This window comes from Oncorhynchus kisutch, linkage group LG4, assembly GCF_002021735.2.
Source record: "Oncorhynchus kisutch isolate 150728-3 linkage group LG4, Okis_V2, whole genome shotgun sequence".
Lineage (NCBI taxonomy): Eukaryota > Metazoa > Chordata > Actinopteri > Salmoniformes > Salmonidae > Oncorhynchus > Oncorhynchus kisutch.
The window spans coordinates 54,174,419-54,195,737 of NC_034177.2; the positions used below are offsets into that span (position 1 = coordinate 54,174,419).

The window sequence follows — 21,319 nt, forward strand, 5'->3', positions numbered from 1 at the left end:
TAAAAGTAAAAGTGTGAATAATTTAAAATTCCTTATATTAAGCAAACCAGACTGCACAATTTTTATTTTATTTATTTTACGGATAGCCAGGGGCACACTCCAACAGTCAAACATAATTTAGAAACGATGCATTTATGTTTAGTGAGTCCGCCAGATCAGAGGCAGTAAGGATGACCAGGGAGGTTCTGTTGATAAGGGTATGAATTGGACCATTTTCTGTCCTACTAAGCATTCAAAATGTAACAAGTACTTTTGGGTGTCAGGGAAAATGTAAGGAGTTAAAAGTACATTATTTTCTTTAAGACTGTAGTGAAAGTAAAAGTTTTCAAAAATATAAATAGTAAAGTACAGATACCCCAAAAAACTACTTAAATATTACTTTAAAGTATTTTTTACTTAAGTACTTTACACCACTGATAAGAACAGAGCACTAGCTTGAAGTCAGCCATGCCTACCTAACAACACTGTTAAATGAACACTTAAGCTGTGACTGACCCTGATATGGACACTGTAAAGTCCATGGAGAATAAGAACACCTCCTCCCAGCTGCCCACTGCACTGAAGATAGGAAACACTGTCACCACTGATAAATCCACCATAATTGAGAATTTCAATAAGCATTTTTCTACGGCTGGCCATGCTTTCCACCTGGCTACTCCTACCCCGGACAACAGCACTGCACCCCCAACAGCAACTCGCCCAAGCCTTCCCCATTTCTCCTTCTCCCAAATCCATTCAGCTGATGTTCTGAAAGAGCTGCAAAATCTGGACCCCTACAAATCAGCCGGGCTAGACAATCTGGACCCTTTCTTTCTAAAATTATCTGCCGAAATTGTTGCCACCCCTATTACTAGCCTGTTCAACCTCTCTTTCGTGTCGTCTGAGATTCCCAAAGATTGGAAAGCAGCTGCGGTCATCCCCCTCTTCAAAGGGGGGGACACTCTTGACCCAAACTGCTACAGACCTATATCTATCCTACCGTGCCTTTCTAAGGTCTTCGAAAGCCAAGTCAACAAACAGATTACCGACCATTTCGAATCTCACCATACCTTCTCTGCTATGCAATCTGGTTTCAGAGCTGGTCATGGGTGCACCTCAGCCACGCTCAAGGTCCTAAACGATATCTTAACCGCCATCGATAAGAAACATTACTGTGCAGCCGTATTCATTGATCTGGCCAAGGCTTTCGACTCTGTCAATCACCATATCCTCATCGGCAGACTCGACAGCCTTGGTTTCTCAAATGATTGCCTCGCCTGGTTCACCAACTACTTCTCTGATAGAGTTCAGTGTGTCAAGTCGGAGGGTCTGCTGTCCGGACCTCTGGCAGTCTCTATGGGGGTGCCACAGGGTTCAATTCTTGGACCGACTCTCTTCTCTGTATACATCAATGAGGTCGCTCTTGCTGCTGGTGAGTCCCTGATCCACCTCTACGCAGACGACACCATTCTGTATACTTCCGGCCCTTCTTTGGACACTGTGTTAACAACCCTCCAGGCAAGCTTCAATGCCATACAACTCTCCTTCCGTGGCCTCCAATTGCTCTTAAATACAAGTAAAACTAAATGCATGCTCTTCAACCGATCGCTACCTGCACCTACCCGCCTGTCCAACATCACTACTCTGGACGGCTCTGACTTAGAATACGTGGACAACTACAAATACTTAGGTGTCTGGTTAGACTGTAAACTCTCCTTCCAGACCCATATCAAACATCTCCAATCCAAAGTTAAATCTAGAATTGGCTTCCTATTTCGCAACAAAGCATCCTTCACTCATGCTGCCAAACATACCCTTGTAAAACTGACCATCCTACCAATCCTCGACTTTGGCGATGTCATTTACAAAATAGCCTCCAATACCCTACTCAACAAATTGGATGCAGTCTATCACAGTGCAATCCGTTTTATCACCAAAGCCCCATATACTACCCACCATTGCGACCTGTACGCTCTCGTTGGCTGGCCCTCGCTTCATACTCGTCGCCAAACCCACTGGCTCCATGTCATCTACAAGACCCTGCTAGGTAAAGTCCCCCCTTATCTCAGCTCGCTGGTCACCATAGCATCTCCCACCTGTAGCACACGCTCCAGCAGGTATATCTCTCTAGTCACCCCCAAGACCAATTCTTTCTTTGGCCGCCTCTCCTTCCAGTTCTCTGCTGCCAATGACTGGAACGAACTACAAAAATCTCTGAAACTGGAAACACTTATCTCCCTCACTAGCTTTAAGCACCAACTGTCAGAGCAGCTCACAGATTACTGCACCTGTACATAGCCCACCTAAAATTTAGCCCAAACAACTACCTCTTTCCCAACTGTATTTAATTTTTATTTATTTATTTATTTTGCTCCTTTGCACCCCATTATTTTTTTATTTCTACTTTGCACATTCTTCCATTGCAAAACTACCATTCCAGTATTTTACTTGCTATATTGTATTTACTTTGCCATCATGGCCTTTTTTTGCCTTTACCTCCCTTCTCACCTCATTTGCTCACATTGTATATAGACTTGTTTATACTGCATTATTGACTGTATGTTTGTTTTTACTCCATGTGTAACTCTGTGTCGTTTTATCTGTCGAACTGCTTTGCTTTATCTTGGCCAGGTCGCAATTGTAAATGAGAACTTGTTCTCAACTTGCCTACCTGGTTAAATAAAGGTAAAATAAATAAATAAAAATGTATTCTATGATACTGATCAAGACTGTCCCTGATGATCAAGACTGTCCCTGATGGCATCTTCAACACATACGCTATACAGTACCAGTAAAAAGTTTGGACACACCTACTCATTCCAGGGTTTTCTTTAATTGTACTCTTTTCTACATTGTAGAATAACAGTGAAGACAGTAAAACTATGAATAACACATATGGAATCATGTAGTAACCAGCCAATCCGAAACATTTCAAGAATTTTAAATGTTTCTTCAAGAGCAGTCGCAAAAACCATCAAGCGCTATGATGACCGCCACAGGAACAGAAGACCCAGAGATACATATGCTGCAGAGGATAAGTTCATTAGAGTTACCAGCCTCAATAATCGTCAATTAACTGCACCTCAGATTGCACTTCACAGAATTCAAGTAACAGACACGTCTCAACATCAACTGTTCAGAGGAGACTGAGTAAATCAGGCCTTCATGGTCGAATTGCTGCAAAGAAACCACTACTAAAGGACACCAATAATAAGAAGAGACTTGCTTGGGCCAAGCAAAGGACATTAGACTGGTGGAAATCTGTCCTTTGGTCTGATGAGTCCAAATATGAGATTTTTGGTTCCAACCGCCATGTCTTTGTGAGACGCAGAGTACGTGAATGAATGAGCTCTGCCTGTGTGATTCCCACCGTGAAGCATGGAGGAGGAGGTGTGATGGTGTGGGGATGCTTTGCTGATGACACTGTCTGTGATTTATTTAGAATTCAAGGCACACTTAACCAGCATGGCTACCACAGCATTCTGCAGCGATATGCCATCCCATCTGGTTTGCCCTTAGTCCCACTATCATTTGTTTCTACAGGAAAATTACCCAAAACACACCTCCAGGCTTTGTAAGGGTCATTTGGCCAAGAAGGAAAGTGATTGAGTGCTGCATCAGATGACCTGGCCTCCGCAATCCCCCGACCTCAACCCAGTTGAGATGGTTTGGGTTAAGTTGGACCGCAGAGTGAAGGAAAAGCAGCCAACAAGTGCTCAGCATATGTGGGAACTCTTTCAATACTGTTTTTGGTTTCTACATGATTCCATGTGTGTTATTTCATCGTTTTGATGTCTTCACTATTATTCTACAATGTAAAAAATAGTAAAACTATAGAAAAACCCTTGAATGAGTAGGTGTGTCCAAACTTTTGACTGGTACTGTATATACAAAAGTATGTGGACCCCCCCCTTCAAATTAGTGGATTTGGCTATTTCAGCCAGACCCGTTGCTGACAGGTGTATAAAATCGAGCAAACAGCCAGGCAATCTCTATAGACAAACGTTGGCAGTAGAATGGCCTTACTGAAGAGCTCAGAGACTTTCAATTTCGCACCGTCATAGGATGCAACATTTCCAACAAGTCAGTTCGTCAAACTTCTGCCGTGCTAGAGTTGCCCCGGTCAACTGTTAGTGCTGGTAATGTGAAGTGGAAACGTCTAGAAGCTCAGCAACTCAGCCGCGAAGAACGCGACCGCCGAGTGCTGAAGAACATAACATAGTCTGTCCTCGGTTGCAACACTCATTACCAAGTTCCTAACTGCCTCTGGAAGCAACGTTAGCACAATAACTGTTCATCAGGAGCTTTATACTGTGAAGGATCCGCCCCTTTTGTCCTTGAAGCAAGGATATGCATATTATTGGTACCAGTTGAAAGGAAACACTTTGAAGTTTGTGGAAATGTGAAAGAAATGTAGGATAATATAACACAATAGATCTGGTAAAAGATAATACAAAGAAAAAAACAACCATTCTTTTTTTTCTTTTTTTTGCACCATCTTTGAAATGCAAGAGAAAGGCCTTAATGTATTATTCCAGCCCAGGTGCAATGTCACTAGGTGGCAGCGGTGTATGTGTAAAGTTTTAGACTGATGCAATGAACCATTGCATTTCTGCAAAAAAAAATATATCAAGACTGCCCAAATGTGCATCATTTGTTTGTTATTAAATTAGTTTCCATGGCCGCGCAGCAGCACACAAGCCTAAGTTCACCATGCGCAATGCCATGCATCGACTGGAGTGGTGTAAAGCTCACCGCCATTGGACTCTGGAGCAGGTGAAATGCGTTCTCTGGAGTCATGAGTCACACTTCACCATCTGGCAGTCTAACTGACGAATCTGGGTTTGGCGGATGCCAGGAGAACGATACCTGCCCCAATGCTTAGTGCCAACTGTAAAGTTTGGTGGAGGAGGAATAATGATCTGGGGCTGTTTTTCATGGTTCAGGCTAGGCCCCTTAGTTCCAGTGAATGGACATCTTAACGCTACAGCACATTCTAAACGATTCTGTGCTTCCAACTTTGTGGCAGCAGTTTGGGAAAGGCCCTATCCTGTTTCAGCATGACTATGCCCCCCGTGCACAAAGCGAGGTCCATACCGAAATGGTTTGTCGAGATCGTGTGGAAAAACTTGACTGGCCTGCACCGAGCCCTTATCTCAACCATGAATTTGAAAGCCGACTGCGAGCCAGGCCTAATCGTCCAACATCAGTGCCTGACCTCACTAATGCTCTTGTGGCTGAATGGAAGCCTGTCCCCTCAGCAATGTTCCAACATCTAGTGGAAAGCCTTCACAGAAGAGTGGAAGATGTTATAGCAGCAAAGGGGGAACCAACACCATATTAATGCCCATGATTTTGGAACGAGATGTTCGACGAGCAGGTGTACACATTCTTTTGGTTTTGGTGGTGCAGTTCTGCGCTATAGATCGAATCAGAGTTAGATTATTTGTTACATTGTATTTTTTTCATTTGGTCCAGTTGGGTTCACATTCTCTTTGGTCTTCCAACAATATTCTGGAAGAAAACAGTGCAATAGGCGCTCTAACTGCGACGTGCAGAGCCTAGGCTATATTCAGTAGCCTATGTCCCCTGTATAGCCCCGGCCACCCCTAATTATGCACTCATAAAGGCACTGCTACTCACAAAATGTTTCAAAGATATCAAGTTGTGATAATGTGTAATCAATTGCTCACAGTCAAACAATCACTATTACTGCAAGCCTCTCGTTCTTTTCCTGTGTTTGGTCCGGACTGTGTTCACACCTACAACGAACCTTACCATGGTACAAATGGAGAATGACCGAGACCACTCTTTTTGAGTGAACCACAGTGTGACTTTTGGTGCTCTTCTGAGTGTGGATAGTGTGTTCACACCAGTCCAAACTAACCGAACTAAAGGGGTAAATGCACCAGAGTTTGGTAAAACCGCTCCAAAACAATTTGGTGTGAAGGACACCTTAATGATATACATTTTATTGCTGTTGTTTCCTTTATTGGTATACTCTATTTTATGTAATTTTTATTAGTTGAAACATTGTTCATTGTAAATTGCAGCTGTAGTCTTTTATTGTAATTGTCATCCATTTCAAGGAGAGCTTTTGGTATTTCTACAATGTGAGAATAAGTTTGAACTTCAAACTCTAGGTGAATGGGTCCAGGGACCAGAGCCCAGGGGAGATGATGGCCCACCACGAGCCCCACCAGACCCCCTCCATCCTGGGCAGCATGACCCCTACCACTCCTACCCCCCAGTACCCCCAGCAAGAGCCTGAGCCCAGGGCCCTGACCAGGACCAGCTCCATGCAGCAGCTGGAACAGTGGGTCCGCACACAGAGAGTACGCAACCAGGACGACGACACTAGAAGGTGGGTGGGTATTTTCTTAGTGTCCCAAAATGTTATCTCAGAGAACTTGAAATGTGTATGTATTCCTGGACTGAACAAATAATTCCGGAATAGAAAGTCAATTCTGAAGCCAATACAGTAAATGACTGCATGAACTGCCTCAGTTCCTTCACTTCTGGTGCAGTTTTTATTATTTTTATTACATATTTGTGATCACTACAAGTAGTGTGCATGACTTGTTTTTCTTTATTTTTTACACATTGTTCACTGAGCTCTCTAATACTTTTTCAGACCCACAAAATAGTGTGTGTCCTCTCTCTGATCTTTTAGAAATGTAAAGCCCTCTGTAGTTTCCTACTTTTTGATTCCAGTCACACTGACCAGACCAGAAGACATACTGTAGGCCTACCCTTGATGCCAGATGTATGAGAGTCTGCTCCTGTCTTCAGTGCAGTAGAGGTTATTGTAGGACAGTTAATTGTGTATTGTTCTTTCTGAACTGTAAGAAAAATGGATCAATACAGTATTCTTCTTCTTATAGCCAGTATCATCTGACAGCAGAGGAAAGAGAGGGTTGAAAGTGAACTAGTCTTAGTCCTGTTAGAAATTCTGAATCATGCAGCAGCCCAGCACCAGCATCTAGTGACAGACTGCGCGCGCGCGTGTGTGTGTGTGTGTGTTTACAAAACACTGCAGTTTAAAGCACCTCTTTTTTTTAAACAAGAATGACAATTATTACATCCATTATTTTAAGCCACACATATTTGGCATGAACTATGACTATGACTATCTTCCCGAAACCAAGCAGGCAGCAGCATTTGCAAACGCTACAGTTTAAAGTGCGTATTAATATGAGAATAGTCATTCTGCAATATGAGATCATTGCTGAGTGTTTGGATTTCAGTATTGTGTTAAATCTGTACCTCGAGCCAAACAGAACAGATAGGAACTCATAAATCATTCATGGTAATGCAGTAAACCACAGAGATGCAGAGGTAAACAATGACAGTACATTGGGCAGAGGACGAGAGATGGACTGACTAACCGACTGCTCATCTGGGCAAGTTGGTGTTCATTAGGCACCAAACGGAATAAAATGGACTGAAGCAGGGAGGAATTATCTGGACTCTGGTCTAATAAGAACAACTTTTTTTTCATTTTAAGAGTCAAAATGTTTTGCTACTGTGCTTTACTGAACACAACCCAGGGCTTGCCCGCTTAATTGGGGGAGGAATGCTCAGCTTGACCCATCCAGCCAGATCCTTCAGAGCATCTCCTCATCTTAATTTGGGCTATGGCCTGATATCTCCATCCAGACAGCAGCCACTTAAATGTTTGCTCCATCTGAACTCCTACTTCTCCAGCAGTGTGTGTTTGTGTGTGCGTTCGTGCTCTGTTTACCATTACTGGGCATAAATGGTCTCCATGCCTCACCCCAACCTGCTCCACAGCAGCAGCTCCATTGATGCTTCATTTCCCCCTGAGTTCAGTAGCAGTCTCCAGTCTCTAGTTGTGTTATCCAGCATCTGTAAGTGAGGGTAATAGGCTGCTCTGGCTATCTTTTCTTTCTGTTTCTGGCTATGCCTCAGTCTCTATCTGCACTGTCTCTAACCTGTGCAAATATTTTTGGTTGGTAGAATAATCATATTTGGCTTAAGGGTGTTTCTTCTCTTTCCTTTGAAGCATGTCGGTGTGTGCGTACGTTTGCTCACACACTTCACACTCCTCAAACACCATGGTGTGTTTATCATATCTGTTACACACACACACATGGGTTATGGCAGCTGACAAATTATTGAAAATAACAGTGGCTAAGGGTTCATAGCACAGATGAACTCACCACAAGGTTGGACAAAAAATGTAATCTGGATTTCAGCTAGGAAAATGTGTCGTTAACAGTGTGTGTATGCACTCGCAGGATAGTGGTGAGCAGTTTTACAATTAAAGCTACTTGCTGTTAGCATGTATATAAAGTTTCATAGATACAGAGTTTGCTAAGGAGAGGAAGTATTTAACTCTTCATTGAGTGTATTTGTCCTCCAGGGATGTGTTTTCTTCATCCTCTGCATACAGTGCATTCGGAAAGTATTCAGACCCATTGACTTTTTCCACATTTTGTTACTTTACAGCCTTCTTCTAAAATGTATTTTCCCTCATTTAATCTATGTACAATACCACATAATGACAAAGCAAAAATAGATTTTTAGAAAACATTTTGCAAATGTATTAAAAATAAAAACCTGAAATCACATGAACATTCAGACCCTTTATTCAGTACTTTCTTGAAGCACCTTTGGCAGCGATTAGAGCTTTGATTCTTCTTGGGTATGACGCTACAAGCTTGGCACATCTGTATTTGGCGAGTTTCTCCAATTATTCTCTGCAGATCTCAAGCTCTGTCAGGTTGGATGGGGAGCGCTGATGCACAGCTATTCAAGTCTGGGCTCTGGCTGGGCCACTCAAGGACGTTCAGAGACTAGTCCCGAAGCCACTCCTGCGTTGTCTTGGCTCAGTCCAAGGAGTTCAATCTTGGTTTCATCAGACCAGAGGATCTTGTTTCAGATGGTCTGAGTTCTTTAGGTGCCTTTTGCCAAAATCCAAGTGGGCTGTCATGTGCCTTTTACTGAGGAGTGGCTTCCGTCTGGCCACTCTACCATAAAGGCCTGATTGGTGGAGTGCTGCAGAGATGGTTGTCCTTCTGGAAGGTTCTCCACAGAGGACCTCTGGAGCTCTATCAGAGAGACGATTGGGTTCTTGGTCACCTGCCTGACCAAGGCTCTTCTCCCCCGATTGATCAGTTTGGACGGGTGGGCAGCTCTACGAAGAGTCTTGGTGGTTCCAATCTTCTTCCATTTAAGAATGATGGAGGACACTGTTCTTGGGGACCTTCAAAGCTGCAGAAATGTTTTGGTACACTTCCCCAGGTCAGTGCTTCGACACAATCCTGTCTCTGACAATTCCTTTGACCTCATGAATTGGTTTTAGCTCTGACATGCATTGTCAACTGTGGAACCTGATGTAAACAGGGTTGTGCCTTTCCTAATCATGTCCAATCAATTGAATTTACCACAGATGGACTCCAATCAAGTTGTAGAAACATCTCAAGTATGATCAGTGGAAACAGGATGCACCCAAGCTCAATTTCGAGTCTCATAGCAAAGAGTCCGCAAAAATATCTAGAAACCTTTTTTCTCTTTTTCATTAGGGGGTATTGTGTGTAGATTGATGAGGATATATATTTTTTTTTAATCAATTCTAGAATAAGGCTGTAACAAAACAAACTGTTTAAATACTCTGAATGCACTGTATATCACTGAAATTGACCTACAGCCCAAATAAATGTTCTCTATATACTGGTGTTATATGTTGTCAAATCAAAGGGTAACAGGATACCAAACCTTTATTACTCTCTTGAACCATATGGGTACAGCAATCTGGGATATTCTGATTGAATATGTCTGTAAACACACCAGCCAGCTGGTCTGCACATGCTCTGAGGACATGGCTAGGGATGCCGTCTGGGCCGGCAGGGTTAATACATTTAAATGTTTTACTCACGTTGGCCACTGTGAAGGAGAGCCCACAGGTTTTGGTGCGGGCCGTGTCAGTGGCATTGTATTGTCCTCAAAGCAAGCAAAGAAGTTGTTTAATTTGTCTGGCAGCAAAACATTGGTGTCCGCGACGGGGCTGGTTTTCTTTTTGTAATCCGTGATTGATTGTAGACCCTGCAACATACGTCTCGTGTCTAAGCCGTTGAATTGTGACTCTACTTTGTCTCTATACTGATACTTAGCTTGTTTGATTGCCTTGCTGAGGGAATAGCTACACTGTTTGTATTCGGTCATGTTTCCGGACGCTTTGCCATGATTAAAAGCAGTGGTTCGGGCTTTCAGTTTTGCGCAAATGCTGCCATCAATCTACGGTTTCTGGTTAGGGAAGGTTTTAATGGTCACTGTGGGTACAACATCACTGATGCACTTGCTAATAAACTCGCTGAACGAGTCAGCGTATACATCAATGTTGTTGTCTGAGGCTATCTGGAACATATCCCAGTCCACGTGATCGAAGCAATCTTGAAGCGTAGATTTCGATTGGTCGGACCAGCGTTGGGGCGGCAGGTAGCCTAGTGGTTAGAGCGTTGGACTAGTAGCTGAAAGGTTGCAAGATTGAATCCCTGAGCTGACAAGGTAAAAATCTGTCGTTCTGCCCCTGAACAAGGCAGTGAACCCACTGTTCCTAGACAGTCATTGAAAATAAGAATTTCTTCTTAACTGACTTGCCTTGTTAAATAAAGGTACAAAATTGTTTAAAAAAAAACAGACCCGAGCATGGGCATTTCCTTTTTAGTTTCTGTCTATAGGCTGGGAGCAACAAAATGGAGTTGTGGTCAGATTTGTCTTGATCACATCTCTGATCCTCCTCTTTCTCTTCTCTCTTCTCAGTATCATGTCGTACCAGACCCTGCCTAGGAACATGCCCAGCCACCGGGCACCTCCAGTCATGCCCCACTGTGGGGACCCTGGCTACCGTACCTTACCCAGGAACAGCATGTTGCGACCGGACAGTATCTGCAGCATGTCCCCTACCATATACGACCAGACCCTAGGCATGGGGCTGGGCCTGGGGATCTCGCCTGCAGACAAGAGGCGCTCCATGAGGGACGACACCATGTGGCAGCTGTACGAGTGGCAACAGAGAATGGGCTACACTCCCAGGTAGGCATGAGACTTTAGAAATATAATTTCTAGAATTGGAATTCCCATTCAAGTTAATGTTCTGTAATGCTGGACCGTCAGCCATATAGAGCGTACCCATGAGTGCACCAGTCAAATTGCACCGGTCTGAATTGGAATTTCCATTGACTTCCTGAATTGACGGAATTGAAATGAAATGTACCCTAAGCAGTATAATGTTACACCTAGCCCCAGGCCAACGTCGTCGCCGCCCGGGCCGTATGGGACCCTGCCCAGCCCCAAGACCATGATCAACTTGTCTGAGCACCAGGGTGACAGTCACCAATCTATCCCCCCCTCGCCTTCCCACGGCTCCTTGTCCATGTACGGAGGCTACTCGCCCCTCCGCTCCTCCTACAACCACAGCTCCACTAGGTCAGAAGTGGGCTTGCTTGTATACCAGGGGGATATCACTATAGACAGGAGACACAGCAGGACATCACACCTCAATAAGGTGAGAGGACTAGTATGGACCTGGGTCTTCTAACACCTGGCTGAATTATTATTATTTTTGCAACGTGACATGAGTATCAACAATTCTTATTGAACAATTGCAGGAAGTTCCTCCATAGTCCAGTCTGTTTTCATCCGTTTGGTGCCTAATGAAGACAACCCTGGCCCGCAATGGGGATGTATGCTTGCTGAAAATTCCCCTGATTGAATACAACCCTGCCTCTCTCTCTCTTCTCCAGTATGCCTACCCACCTGACAGGAGGCCAATGCCAGCTGGGATCCCTGTCCAGACCATCACTGCCCAATCTCTGCAAGGCAAAACAGTCAGTTCACTTCCCTCTCTCTCTCTCTCCTTCTTTCCCTCCCTCTTGTCTGGTCTGGCCTACTGTACCCTGCCCTTGGCCTTGATACACAGCCAGGCTCACTTCTGTGATATATCGTCAACTTATAACTCTTATAAAACATTTAAAATTGATTGGTTGATTAAAGTAAGGAAATACAGTATGTTTTCCAAGCAGTAGCTGCAGTTTTGGAATAATAGATGTGTCTCATCTATTTTAGGCTTTTTGCAAACTGTGCAGCTACAGTGTGCCTAGGCAGGTTCCAGGATGAAATATGCAACCAAAATATTGTTTTGATGAAGGCAAATAGCATATCATTGCTCACACACTTTTTCAGTTCTGCCCAGAAATGTTCTATAAGATTGAGGTCAGGGCTTTGTGATGGCCACTCCAATACCTTGACTTTGTTGTCCTTAAGCCATTTCGCCACAACTTAGGAAGTATGCTTGGGGTCATTGTCCATTTGGAAGACCCATTTGCAACCAAGCTTTAACTTCCTGACTGAAGTTGAGATGTTGCTTCAATATATCCACATAATTTTCCTGCCACATGATGCCATCTATTTTGTGAAGTGCACCAATCCCTCCTGCAGCAATGCACCCCCACAACATGATGCTGCTACCCCCATGCAATACGGTTGGGATGGTGTTCTTCGGCTTGCAAGTCTCCCCCTTTTTCCTCCAAACATAACGATGGTCATTATGGCCAATCAGTTATATTTGTGTTTCATCAGACCATAGGACATTTCTCCAAAAAGTATGATCTCTCGTGTCCCCATGTGCAGTTGCCAACCGTAGTCTGTTTTGGAGCAGTGGCTTCTTCCTTGCTGCGCGGCCTTTCAGGTTATTGTCGATATAGGACTCATTTTACTGTGGATATATATACTTTTGTACCTGTTTCCTGCAGCATCTTCACAAGGTCCTTTGCTGTTGTTCTGGAATTGATTTGCACTTTTCGCACCAAAGTACGCTCATCTCTAGGAGACAGAATGTGTCTCCTTCCTGAGCGGTATGTTGCCTACGTGGTCCCATGGTGTTTAAACTTGCGTACTGTTGTTTGTACAGATGAACGTGGTGCCTTCAGGCATTTGGAAATTGCTTCCAAAGGATGAACTATACTTGTGGAGGTCTACAATTTGTTTTCTGAGGCCTTGGCTGATTTATTTTGCTTTTCCGATGATTCAAGCAAAGAGGCACTGAGTTTGAAGGTAGGCCTTGAAATACATCCACAGGTACACCTCCAATTGACTGAAATGATGTCCATTAGCCTATCAAAAGCTTCTAAATCCATGACATCATTTTCTGGAATTTTCCAAGCTGTTTAAAGGCACAGTCAACTTAGTGTATGTAAACTTCTGACCCACTGGAATTGTGGAGCAGTGAATTATAAGTGAAATAATATGTCTGTAAACAATTATTGGAAAATTACTTGTGTCATGCACAAAGTAGATACACAAACTGACTTGCCAAAACTACAGTTTGTTAACAAGAAATTTGTGGAGTGGTTGAAAAAGGAGTTTTAATGACTCCAACCTAAGTGTATGTAAACTTCCGACTTCAAGTATATATCATTCTATTGGTTGCAAGAATTTTGTATAATAATAATAAAAAATGTGAAGTTTTGAATCCAGTGTCGTTTGGAGTATCAGTTCATAAACCATGTGCCATGGAATCGGTACGTCGAAAAGCTCTTCCCAACTATTTTGCAATCGATATGGCAGCGCTGTAATTGTTTTGGTCCTTAAATTAAACTGGTGTACTTTTTTATTTATCACAATTTTCTTTAACCAATTATGGTCTTTAACGCAGGGCCGACAGACAAGTTTCCCCCTTTCCACTTTCCTCTTCCATTTTTGCAGTAATCCTGCAATTAGTTGCTTGTAGTTTTGGGTAGAGCAGACATTTCCATATATTTTTGTTTCCTGCATGTGTGACATACCTCCACCAGCCTATTATGATATAATTAGAAAGATTATACCTTTTTATTTTTTATATCTATTAGTATTTGAATTTAACCATAACATTTGTTGTATTATTTGTTCTGTTCTTCTCAGGTAGATTAAATTGGATTTGCAACCAACTTTCTATGGCTTGTTTTAAAAATAGTGATATTTGTGAGATTATTTCCTTTTCAAATAACTGAAAGTGAGAGGTTGAAATCTGAATACCTTTTTTTGACTGAAGCCTTAAGTGAGAGATCTAATATTTAATAATTTCTGTCTTCCAAATTCATATTCCTTACGGCTTGCCATTCCAAATAAGATCAAATATTTTTTTCTCATATATTTTAAATAACTGTTCACTAGGTGTAGGCAATACCATAATCAAATACAGTAGGTAAACTGGGATATGACTAAAGAGTTAATCTGGATGATTTTCCCACAAATAGACAGGTATTTTCCTTTTCATGGTAGCTAGATCTTACCTATTTTTGCTAACTTTATATAAACATTTATTGGAAACAGATCATTTATTTGTTCTGGGATATGTATACTGAGTATGTCCACATCACCGTTAGACCATATTATTGGTAAACTACACAGTAATGTAAAAGTTGTATTTTTTTACTTATCTAATACCTAATATAGTACACATGTAATCCAGAGAGGTTAGAAAAAGTATCTAGATCCTCTATGAGGCTGTTGAGTGATTCTAATTGTGGATTTAAAATAGAACATGAATCATCCGCGTACAAGGACACCTTTTGTTTTTAAGCCCTGGATTTCTAACCCCTTGATATTATTGTTGGATCTGATTTTAATAGCTAACATTTCGATGGCCATAATAAATAGATATGCCGATAGTGGACAACCTGGTTTTACTCCTCTTGACAGTTTAAAACTTTCTGAGAAGTAGCCACTATTTACTATTTTACAACTAGGGTTATTATACATGACTTTAACCCATTTTATAAGAAATTCTCTAAAATGTAAATGTTCCAGGCATTTATATATAAACTCCAGTCGTACTTTATCAAAAGCCTGGTTTCCCAGATTTTCTAATTAATTGAGGTAACGTACGCCTAAGAGACACACACAGTTTACTCCCTAAAAAGAATCTCAGCAGATGTTGCCCGGAAATTAGAAACTCCAACTTAGTGATCTTGAAAAGTGGACCGACTAAGTAGGCTTAGTGGGGTTGGGTACAGTAATGAATTCAGGACTTTGTTTTTTAAGTGTCTTTTAAGTCGTCAGACAGGGATTTAAGTCATGTAGGGCACCCAAACTTGTGATGGGAAACGGTTGTTTGTGATCAAGGGGTTAATAGTCGCACCACTGTATGAATAATGGTGACACTTTTGTAAGTGTCACTAGTCGTCATGGCAGGTCAGTGGTGTTGTGTGACACATGACATGCCTATGACCTATTATGCAATACAACACAGTAAGAAAAATAGTGGGGTTTTCTATCCTCCCTTTACTCACATTCATCTTCTCATGTCCAACATTTTGTCCTTCTATGTATCTCTTAGATCTGTCTGTCCTGTCTGTCCTGTCTGCCTGCCTGTCTGCCTGCCTGTCTGCCTGCCTGTCTGCCTGCCTGTCTGTCTGTCTGTCTGCCTGCCTGTCTGCCTGCCTGTCTGCCTGCCTGTCTGTCTGTCTGTCTGTCTGTCTGTCTGTCTGTCTGTCTGTCTGTCTGTCTGTCTGTCTGTCTGTCTGTCTGTCTGTCTGTCTGTCTGTCTGTCTGTCTGTCTGTCTGTCTGTCGTCTGTCTGTCTGTCTGTCTGTCTGTCTGTCTGTCTGTCTGTCTGTCTGTCTGTCTGTCTGTCTGTCTGTCTGTCTGTCTGTCTGTCTGTCTGTCTGTCTGTCTGTCTGTCTGTCTGTCTGTCTGTCTGTCTGTCTGTCTGTCTGTCTGTCTGTCTGTCTGTCTGTCTGTCTGTCTGTCTGTCTGTCTGTCTGTCTGTCTGTCTGTCTGTCTGTCTGTCTGTCTGTCTGTCTGTCTGTCTGTCTGTCTGTCTGTCTGTCTGTCTGTCTGTCTGTCTGTCTGTCTGTCTGTCTGTCTGTCTGTCTGTCTGTCTGTCTGTCTGTCTGTCTGTCTGTCTGTCTGTCTGTCTGTCTGTCTGTCTGTCTGTCTGTCTGTCTGTCTGTCTGTCTGTCTGTCTGTCTGTCTGTCTGTCTGTCTGTCTGTCTGTCTGTCTGTCTGTCTGTCTGTCTGTCTGTCTGTCTGTCTGTCTGTCTGTCTGTCTGTCTGTCTGTCTGTCTGTCTGTCTGTCTGTCTGTCTGTCTGTCTGTCTGTCTGTCTGTCTGTCTGTCTGTCTGTCTGTCTGTCTGTCTGTCTGTCTGTCTGTCTGTCTGTCTGTCTGTCTGTCTGTCTGTCTGTCTGTCTGTCTGTCTGTCTGTCTGTCTGTCTGTCTGTCTGTCTGTCTGTCTGTCTGTCTGTCTGTCTGTCTGTCTGTCTGTCTGTCTGTCTGTCTGTCTGTCTGTCTGTCTGTCTGTCTGTCTGTCTGTCTGTCTGTCTGTCTGTCTGTCTGTCTGTCATTCTCTATCTTTCTGTACATCCTTCTGTCTGTTTCTTATGCCTAACTCTCCTTGCCCTCTCCCTTTTTCTCTTTCCTCTCCTCTTGCTATCCTCTGCACTGCTGACCAACGCTAGAATGCCATTTTGTCTCATCACCTCCAGAGGAACCTCATGTATCTGGATAACCAGGTGGGGTAACTCTAACACGTGGTTCTTATTTTGGGACGGATCTACCTACCGAGTTTCAGACTTGCTCTGTCTCTGTGTCTTTGTGGATGGATATGCTGTCTAAAAGTAGTTGTTTTTCCAAGCTGCATTCGAGATGTAGGTCAATATTTGATCTATTATGATTTAAAAAGGTGGAGCTAGCATAATTGACAGTCAATGTTGTTTCTAAACTGTTCCCATAGTGCTCCTCCTCCTTTCCTCCATAATGAACAGATGAAGGAAAATTAGCCTTTAATCGTGATGATTCACACATTGATAGAGAACTCAGCCCCCAGACCTCAACAGTACCACCACAACTTAAGAGTAAGGTATTGCCAGCCAACGCCGGCAAAACATTGATTTCTTCAATCCATCCACAGTTGTTTATTTGGTCTGTCTTGCTCCTGCAATCCTCCTCTGGTGGCAAAATCTTTCATGGCATCTCAATATCTCCTCCCTGTATTGTTTGTGAATGTAGCACTTCTCATTCATACAGCTTTTACTCTACTGTCTCCTCTATTTGTTGGAAAGTCATACCACCAATGTGAGCATGGTTTGCATACAGTATATTATATTGTTGTTTTGCCAGTGTTATGGGCCGAGTGCACAACTCTGTTTCCACCAGTCTCAGTATGGGCAGTGAGAATTCCCACTTAAAACAAACTATTTGATTAGGTCTTATGTAGCAAAATTTGATTTATTTTTTATTTTTACATTGGAGAAAAGTAGAGACTCAGAGCTAAAAAAAATTATGTCATACACTACATTTGAGGAACAATGGGGAAGTAATTCTGCTTTGAAAGTTGATCAACTTGTAACCCGACTTTTGAGGAAATGGTCCTTGAATGTTTTGGTACACCTATTTGGAGAGCGCCTCTTTGTCTACACCCATTCACACCCTCTTAAACCTTAATAACACATATGGAATCATGTAGTAACCAAAAAGGTGCTAAACAAATCTAAATATATTTTATATTTGAGATTCTTCAAATAGCCACCCTTTGCCTTGATGACAGCTATGCAGACTCTTGGCATTCTCTCAACTAGCTTCATGAGGTAGTCACCTGGAATGCAGTTCGATTAACAGGTGTGCCTTCTTAAAAGTTAATTTGTGGAATTTCTTTCCTTCTTATTGCGTTTGAGCCAATCAGTTGTTTTGTGACAAGCTAGGGGTGGTATACAGAAGATAGCCCTATTTAGTATAACACCAAGTCCATATTATGACAAGAACAGCTCAAATAATACTTTAAGACGTGAAGGTCAGTCAATACGGAAAATTTCAAGAACTTTGAAAGTTTCTTCAATTACTGTTGCAGAAACCATCGAGCGCTAGGATGAAACTGGCTCTCATGAGGACAACCACAGGAAGGGAAGACTCAGAGTTACCTCTGCTGCAGAGGAGAAGTTACCAGCTTCAGAAATTGCAGCTCAAATAAATGCTTCACAGAGTTCAAGTAACAGACACATCTCAACATCAACTGTTCAGAGGTAACTCAGGCTTTCATGGTTGAATTGCAGCAAATAAACCACTAATAAGGACACCAATAATAATAAGAGACTTGCTTGGGCCAAGAAACATGAGCAATGGACATTAGACCAGTGGACATTTATCCTTTGGTCTGGAGTCAAAAAATTAGATTTTTGGTTCCAACCGCCGTGTCTTTGTGAGATGCGATGTGGGTGAACAGATGATCTCCACATGTGTATTTCCCACCCGTAAAGCATGGAGGAGGTGGTGTTATTTTGTGGGGGTACTTTTCTGGTGACACTGTCTGTGATTTATTTAGATTTCAAGGCACACTTAACCAGCATGGCTCCCTCAACATTCTGCAGTGATATGCCATTCCATCTGTTTTGGGCTTTTTCAACAGGACAATGACCCAACGCACCTAGAGGCGGGGGAAGGGCTATTTTACCAAGGAGAGTGATGGTGTGCTGCATCAGATGACCTGGCCTCCACATTCCACCGACCTAAACCAAATTGAGATGGTTTGGGATGAGTTGGACCGCAGAGTGAAGGCAAAGCAGCCAACAAGTGCTCAGCATATGTGGGAATTCCTTCACGACAGTTGAAAAATCATTCCAGGTGAAGCTGGTTGAGAGAATGCCAAGAGTGTGCAAAGCTGTCATCAAGACAAGCATGGCTATTTGAAGAATTTTGAAGAATCTCAAACACAGACATGGTAGACTGGAACCATTTAATTCCGTTTTGTTTATAGCTACATTTTTTATATTTTTTTTTATTTCACCTTTATTTAACCAGGTAGGCTAATTGAGAACAAGTTCTCATTTGCAACTGCGACCTGGCCAAGATAAAGCATAGCAGTGTGAACAGACAACACAGAGTTACACATGGAGTAAACAATTAACAAGTCAATAACACAATAGAAAAAAAGGGGAGTCTATATACATTGTGTGCAAAAGGCATGAGGTAGGCGAATAATTACAATTTTGCAGATTAACACTGGAGTGATAAATGATCAGATGGTCATGTACAGGTAGAGATATTGGTGTGCAAAAGAGCAGATAAGTAAATAAATAAAAACAGTATGGGGATGAGGTAGGTAAAAATGGGTGGGCTGTTTACCGATAGACTATGTACAGCTGCAGCGGTCGGTTAGCTGCTCAGATAGCAGATTTTTTTTAAATATTTTTTATTTATTTTACCTTTATTTAACCAGGTAGGCAAGTTGAGAACACGTTCTCATTTACAATTGCGACCTGGCCAAGATAAAGCAAAGCAGTTCGACAGATAAAACGACACAGAGTTACACATGGAGTAAAAACAAACATACAGTCAATAATGCAGTATAAACAAGTCTATATACAATGTGAGCAAATGAGGTGAGAAGGGAGGTAAAGGCAAAAAAGGCCACGATGGCAAAGTAAATACAATATAGCAAGTAAAATACTGGAATGGTAGTTTTGCAATGGAAGAATGTGCAAAGTAGAAATAAAAATAATGGGGTGCAAAGGAGCTAAATAAATAAATAAATAAAAATTAAATACAGTTGGGAAAGAGGTAGTTGTTTGGGCTAAATTATAGGTGGGCTATGTACAGGTGCAGTAATCTGTGAGCTGCTCTGACAGTTGGTGCTTAAAGCTAGTGAGGGAGATAAGTGTTTCCAGTTTCAGAGATTTTTGTAGTTCGTTCCAGTCATTGGCAGCAGAGAACTGGAAGGAGAGGCGGCCAAAGAAAGAATTGGTTTTGGGGGTGACTAGAGAGATATACCTGCTGGAGCGTGTGCTACAGGTGGGAGATGCTATGGTGACCAGCGAGCTGAGATAAGGGGGGACTTTACCTAGCAGGGTCTTGTAGATGACATGGAGCCAGTGGGTTTGGCGACGAGTATGAAGCGAGGGCCAGCCAACGAGAGCGTACAGGTCGCAATGGTGGGTAGTATATGGGGCTTTGGTGATAAAACGGATTGCACTGTGATAGACTGCATCCAATTTGTTGAGTAGGGTATTGGAGGCTATTTTGTAAATGACATCGCCAAAGTCGAGGATTGGTAGGATGGTCAGTTTTACAAGGGTATGTTTGGCAGCATGAGTGAAGGATGCTTTGTTGCGAAATAGGAAGCCAATTCTAGATTTAACTTTGGATTGGAGATGTTTGATATGGGTCTGGAAGGAGAGTTTTACGGTCTAACCAGACACCTAAGTATTTGTAGTTGTCCACGTATTCTAAGTCAGAGCCGTCCAGAGTAGTGATGTTGGACAGGCGGGTAGGTGCAGGTAGCGATCGGTTGAAGAGCATGCATTTAGTTTTACTTGTATTTAAGAGCAATTGGAGGCCACGGAAGGAGAGTTGTATGGCATTGAAGCTTGCCTGGAGGGTTGTTAACACAGTGTCCAAAGAAGGGCCGGAAGTATACAGAATGGTGTCGTCTGCGTAGAGGTGGATCAGGGACTCACCAGCAGCAAGAGCGACCTCATTGATGTATACAGAGAAGAGAGTCGGTCCAAGAATTGAACCCTGTGGCACCCCCATAGAGACTGCCAGAGGTCCGGACAGCAGACCCTCCGATTTGACACACTGAACTCTATCAGAGAAGTAGTTGGTGAACCAGGCGAGGCAATCATTTGAGAAACCAAGGCTGTCGAGTCTGCCGATGAGGATATGGTGATTGACAGAGTCGAAAGCCTTGGCCAGATGTTTGAAGTTGGTGAGGGAGATAAGTCTCCAACTTCAGCGATTTTTGCAATTCGTTCCAGTCACAGGCAGCAGAGAACTGGAACGAAAGGCGGCCAAATGAGGTGTTGGCTTTAGGGATGATCAGTGAGATACACCTGCTGGAGCACGTGCTACGGATGGGTGTTGCCATCGTGACCAGTGAACTGAGATAAGGCGGAGCTTTACCTAGCATGGACTTGTAGATGACCTGGAGCCAGTGGGTCTGGCGACGAATATGTAGCGAGGGCCAGCCGACTAGAGCATACAAGTCGCAGTGGTGGGTGGTATAAGGTGCTTTAGTGACAAAACGGATGGCACTGTGATAAACTGCATCCAGTTTGCTGAGTAGAGTGTTGGAAGCAATTTTGTAGATGACATCGCCGAAGTCGAGGATCGGTAGGATAGTCAGTTTTACTAGGGTAAGTTTGGCGGCGTGAGTGAAGGAGGCTTTGTTGCGGAATAGAAAGACAACTCTTGATTTGATTTTCAATTGGAGATGTTTGATATGAGTCTGGAAGGAGAGTTTACAGTCTAGCCAGACACCTAGGTACTTATAGATGTCCACATATTCAAGGTCGGAACCATCCAGGGTGGTGATGCTGGTCAGGCGTGCGGGTGCAGGCAGCGAACG

The 21,319-nt window shown here is 42.9% G+C and overlaps 1 protein-coding gene across 8 annotated transcripts in view; it reads left to right on the forward strand.

Annotated features, from left to right (window-relative positions):
- The window catches only part of LOC109889700 (pleckstrin homology domain-containing family A member 5), a 107,864-nt gene that overhangs the window by 49,564 nt on the left and 36,981 nt on the right, over positions 1-21,319 (forward strand). For all 8 annotated transcript variants that reach the window (XM_031823234.1, XM_031823232.1, XM_020481319.2 and 5 more), the window contains 4 exons: positions 6,123-6,343; positions 10,765-11,037; positions 11,245-11,509; positions 11,748-11,831. In XM_031823234.1, the coding sequence (XP_031679094.1) occupies positions 6,123-6,343; positions 10,765-11,037; positions 11,245-11,509; positions 11,748-11,831 (843 nt within the window). The remainder of the gene's footprint in view (positions 1-6,122; positions 6,344-10,764; positions 11,038-11,244; positions 11,510-11,747; positions 11,832-21,319) is intronic.